Source organism: Zingiber officinale, chromosome 8A (assembly GCF_018446385.1).
Source record: "Zingiber officinale cultivar Zhangliang chromosome 8A, Zo_v1.1, whole genome shotgun sequence".
Classification (NCBI taxonomy): Eukaryota; Viridiplantae; Streptophyta; class Magnoliopsida; order Zingiberales; family Zingiberaceae; genus Zingiber; species Zingiber officinale.
In genome coordinates, this window is record NC_056000.1 from 26,439,121 (window position 1) to 26,443,882 (window position 4,762).

General features: G+C 37.2%; 1 protein-coding gene across 1 annotated transcript; it reads left to right on the plus strand.

Annotated features, from left to right (window-relative positions):
• Positions 1-370: 370 nt before the first annotated feature.
• LOC122008121 (embryo-specific protein ATS3A-like) lies at positions 371-3,595 on the plus strand. The gene is made up of 3 exons (XM_042563727.1): positions 371-571; positions 661-777; positions 3,110-3,595. Exons 1-3 carry the CDS (start codon positions 422-424, stop codon positions 3,377-3,379), a joined length of 537 nt encoding a protein of 178 aa, XP_042419661.1. The 5' UTR covers positions 371-421; the 3' UTR covers positions 3,380-3,595.
• The last annotated feature ends 1,167 nt before the right edge of the window (positions 3,596-4,762 follow it).

Sequence of the window (4,762 nt, forward strand, 5' to 3'; positions counted from 1 at the left end):
AAATTATATACAAATCTTTTATCTAAAAATTAAAATAATAATTTAATTTTCATAATAAAAAATCTCCATCAATAAAATATTTATCTAAAAGATTTTTTCTCATTAATTAATATTGTGAGGGATGTATTTTATTCTAAAAGACTTTTTTTTTAAAAAAAAAAATAAAGCATCTCTTTTAAAGTCAAAATTAATTATTCGTACAACACGTGGCATGATGCCATTTGCCATTACTGATAAACCACAAAGAAAACTCGACAACGTACCCGCGGGATGGTTCGCTTAATTAACGGGCCCGAAAATGGAATGTCTACACGTGTACGGGATGCTCAAAGAGTCGAAAACAAACTGAATCCTATTTGGATGTGGTCCCCAACTTTGCAAACCAGCTTCGCCTGTCGTGGGTGAGAGAGAAGTCGAGAGAATGGAAGGGAAAATGGCGAAGCCCATGGCGATATCCCTGCTCCTTCACCTCTTCCTCCTCTCATCGCCGTCCTTTCTCGCCTTCTGCGCTTCCGAAGCTGTCGATCCCCGGCCGCGGGAGCTCCGATCTTTCAAGATCCAAGAGATCAAGGTGCGTTTTGATCGCTCTGAATCGTCGACATTCTTTATCTCGTTTTTGTTCTTAAGCTTATTTTGATGTGATTGGTTGTCATCTTACAGAAGGAGAAGGCCAGGAGTAGCTGTTCCTACACTGTGAAGATTAAGACCAGCTGCTCTTCCCCTAGCTATACCAGAGACTGGATCAGCCTTGCTTTTGGCGACGCATACCAAAATCAGGTCTTTTTCTGCCTTTTGTTTTCTTAATCTGGAGATAGATTTTTATGTATATATTAAGCACTATTTTTTCACACGGAGTTCATTCTGCTGCATACCTCTGGTAATGATTGGCTTTCTTTTTAGAAAAAGAAAGGTTTTTTAAATCGTTTTTGACGAGTTCACTTGGACAAAAGCTAGGGGAAAAGAAATGAATCGGTTAATACCTATTGTTAACTTGGAGAGGAGTAGAAGAGGAAAGAATTAACTGCCCAATTAACCTTCGTTTATTTTATTCTCAAATAATGCAGAAATGGAAGGAAATGAAGTTTTTCCTTTCGATTTCACCCAAATAAATAAGATGGATGGAAAGAAGATAATGTAATTCCATTATAAATAAAACTATTAATTTATTTTTATAGTTCATTCATATACATTAGACTCATTATGCCCATGATTACTATCCATATATTTGTAGATGGATGTTATTATTTGTGTAAATCATCAAAAAAAATCTTTAGATCGTGGAGCATGAAATAACTAGGAAGCTTTTCTTTTCTTTTGAGACTGCTCATTGAACAGAGGCTCTTTATAAGAGGAATGAAATTCATCTGCAACTTAATCTCTAGGAAGGAGACATATTAAGAGACTGAAATTCAAATTGCTCACATAGAACTGATTTGAACATCAAACATCCTTATGAAACTTGAGTCGGTTTAAATGACTTGAACACCTACACATCTTTTGCAATTATGTTAGTTGGACTTGGATACAAAGGGTCTCACATGACTATTTTTAAAAATTTTATAGGTCTATAGAAATATCGAGAGTCTACTTGAATGTGAGTGTCCGAGTGTCAGTATCCATACACGGGTATGACGTGGGTCGATGAAGCATATAGTATGATATTAATATTATTATCAATCGTTAGAAAAGACTATCAAGAAGATTACTTTTAGGAATTAGTTAATCTTTTTCCTTGACAATTCTGCACTTTTTGTATCTTAGATTTCAGTCTAAATTCGAAGAGAAACACAAGGTTTGAGATTATTGTCTGATACAAACACCATTGTGTCACGTGTGAAACATCTTCCAAAACAAACTTAAATTTTTGACAAGGGTATCCAATACAATATGACGAGGAATGTAATAGACATATCAATTAATTTAATTTGCAGGAATGTTAGAAAGACTATACCATCAACTGTTGACGTACCAAGCAAAAATACTCTCAGTATAACTATCAGTTGTTTCTTCAAGGATCAGAAATGGCAGTGCCCTTTGTTGGTTTTGAAATGTACCTTAGGTTATCACCTTAGACACTGTCATATCATGAAATGAAATGTAAGTTCCTTTTGTTCTGATGAATTGCTATTAGAATAATTTACTTGAGAAATATATGGCGCGTACATTTTTCATAATGGAATGTACTTGAAAATGAAAAATGAACATCAGTAAGCGATTGCAGTAGGATATCTCAGGTGTTTAATACCATCTATCTAAGACTTGTGTGTTAATATTAGTTTTCACATTATATATAATACAATATGCTCACAACCCTATACCTGAAATGTCAATCCCACCTTTCCATATGTAACATATTTTCAAAGAATAATAGACATAACTGTTAATCCTAGGCGTGGTTTTGTCACCAACTCTCAAACCAAAACATGGCAGATTTTTCTCCTTCCTTTGCATGTAGGGAGCAGCATATGGCTTTCTACCATTATCCCTCCCTCTGCATCCACATCCTATTGTTGAAATGTTTCTATTATTTTAATTGAAACAAAATAGCCTTCGGTTCTTGGATAATCTGATTGAATTGATCACCCTTATCAGATTGTAGTAATAGCCAACTTCACATACTGTTCCAAATAACATAATGCAGAATAATACATACTTTGGTATTCTACTTATAACTGGTCTTATAAAATAGAAGAGTATTTCTTATGAAAAATGATCTAGACGTTTTTTAGATTTAATTTTGTACAATTAAATAGTGGTTTTGTGATTAAACATGGAAGAATTAGGATTGATGGTGTAATTGTATAGGTCCTCTTTACTTTGTTATTGTTGGGAAATCGCATGTTAGCAACATAGCATTTTCCCTTATTCCTTACTTCAGGTCATCTTTATTTCTTTGTTACATTTTAGGGAAATCAAGTGAGGTGTGGCATTCTAGTTTAGTCTGGTGTAGGCAGGTGTGAGCTAATCAAAAGTGTTTATAGTCTTAAAAATGAATAAACTTTTTAAAAGCAAAGGGACTAATTGATATTTTCACATTATGGTGTTTGCTTCTTATTTAACCAGTATTTCTCTTCTTTGTTACAACTCTTAAAACACTGTTGTTCTGAAGGTATATGCACCAAGGCTAGATAATCCTTCATCAGGAGCATTCGAGCGTTGCTCCACCGATACATTCAAGATCCAAGGACCATGCGGATATGGAGTCTGCTACTTGTACTTACGGCGCGATGGTCAGGATGGATGGACTCCCGAGTGGGTGAAGATCTATGAGCCTGGTGCTCAAAGTGCCCTCACCTTCTACTATGGATCTCGCCTTCCCAATGGCATCTGGTATGGCTTCAACCATTGCCCCAGCGTGTCATCGACTCTGACTGAATGAGCCAGATCTGACATGGTATGCTTAAGATCGAGTAAAATAATTGAGCAAGAATTGTCTCTGTAGAAAATTGCTTCCACTGCATGTTCTCGGTAGGCATCCTCCACCTTTATATCTTATCGTAGACAGTCATTCTTGTTATGTATGATCGATCATCTCTGGAACAACTCTATATTTCACTATGCTATTAAATGTGATCAATGGCCATCTATCTCATAAGTGCAAACGATTCCTATAATCTCTATGTATATATATGTTTGTAGTTTTGTAGACCCTTCACGTGTTTATTAAGAACTTGGATTGTTTTTTTAGATAAAATAAAATTAGATTAGGAAAAACGAGAAATATGTATATAATTGATCAAATTACATGTTAATTTAATTCCCAGTCGATTTATATCCTTCTCTTCCTGGCTCGCTTGTTCTAGCTCTGCTTCCCCGTATTGAATCCGTAGCAAAGGCAAGCAGGCACATTGGGAGAAGGCACGTCGGCAGCAGCCACTGGGCCCTTGTCTTTGCCGCCGTTTCCAGCGGCAGCGGGGCTGCTCTTGCAGCTCCCATGCCTTTGTTGCGCCTGATCGGTGGCTCGCTGAACTCTGACACCGCGTTCAGACTATATATATACACATATTTGGTGCATATTCTTAGACGACTTTTACAAGTCTGCACGGTCAGATGCATCTCTAGACACCCCGGTTCATTTTTGAGAATCGGGTCGGTTGGGGGTACACCGAGCGTCCGGATACGTGAAGATCGCTCAGGAGTACATCGAATGGGTGTGAAGGCTATATATATATATAAGCGGTCGTTAAGGTAGCAGATGCGTTGACGGAGGAAAAACTTCGAGCTTAGAGTTGTTGAGTTGGAAGTTATGGACCTATGCACACCACAGACAGAAACAATAGGAATGTTAGAGCGAGAACCAGGGAGAGGTCCTTGGCGTAGACACTCCGACGTCCAAGTCAAAATAATAGTCGAGCCAAAATGGAGAAGAAAATAAACAGTAAAACAATAAATGTGTGGATGTGTGGGTAGTACGCATGAGTATGCATATGTAAACATATTTGGGCAATAGAGAGAACCCCTTTTTATACTGACTCTCATAACCTCCGTAATAATAAGACGTCATAGAATGTCTGATGTCAAAATATGTCGGGTGATAAAGTATATACAACAGTTTTCCTCTAGGCAAAGAAAGATTCCATTGCGTGTATATGCTAGAATAAGGGAATATTTTTCTGCAAGTAGCTGTTATTCAATGACAAGTTGTTACTATTCCCTGAGAATGTTGTCTCATAAAGGAGATCCGACCGGCTCTAGTACCGAGCAGATGTAACTGGGAGCCGTACCCAAAAGAGATGAGGAACTAAGTCTAGATGGCGGACCG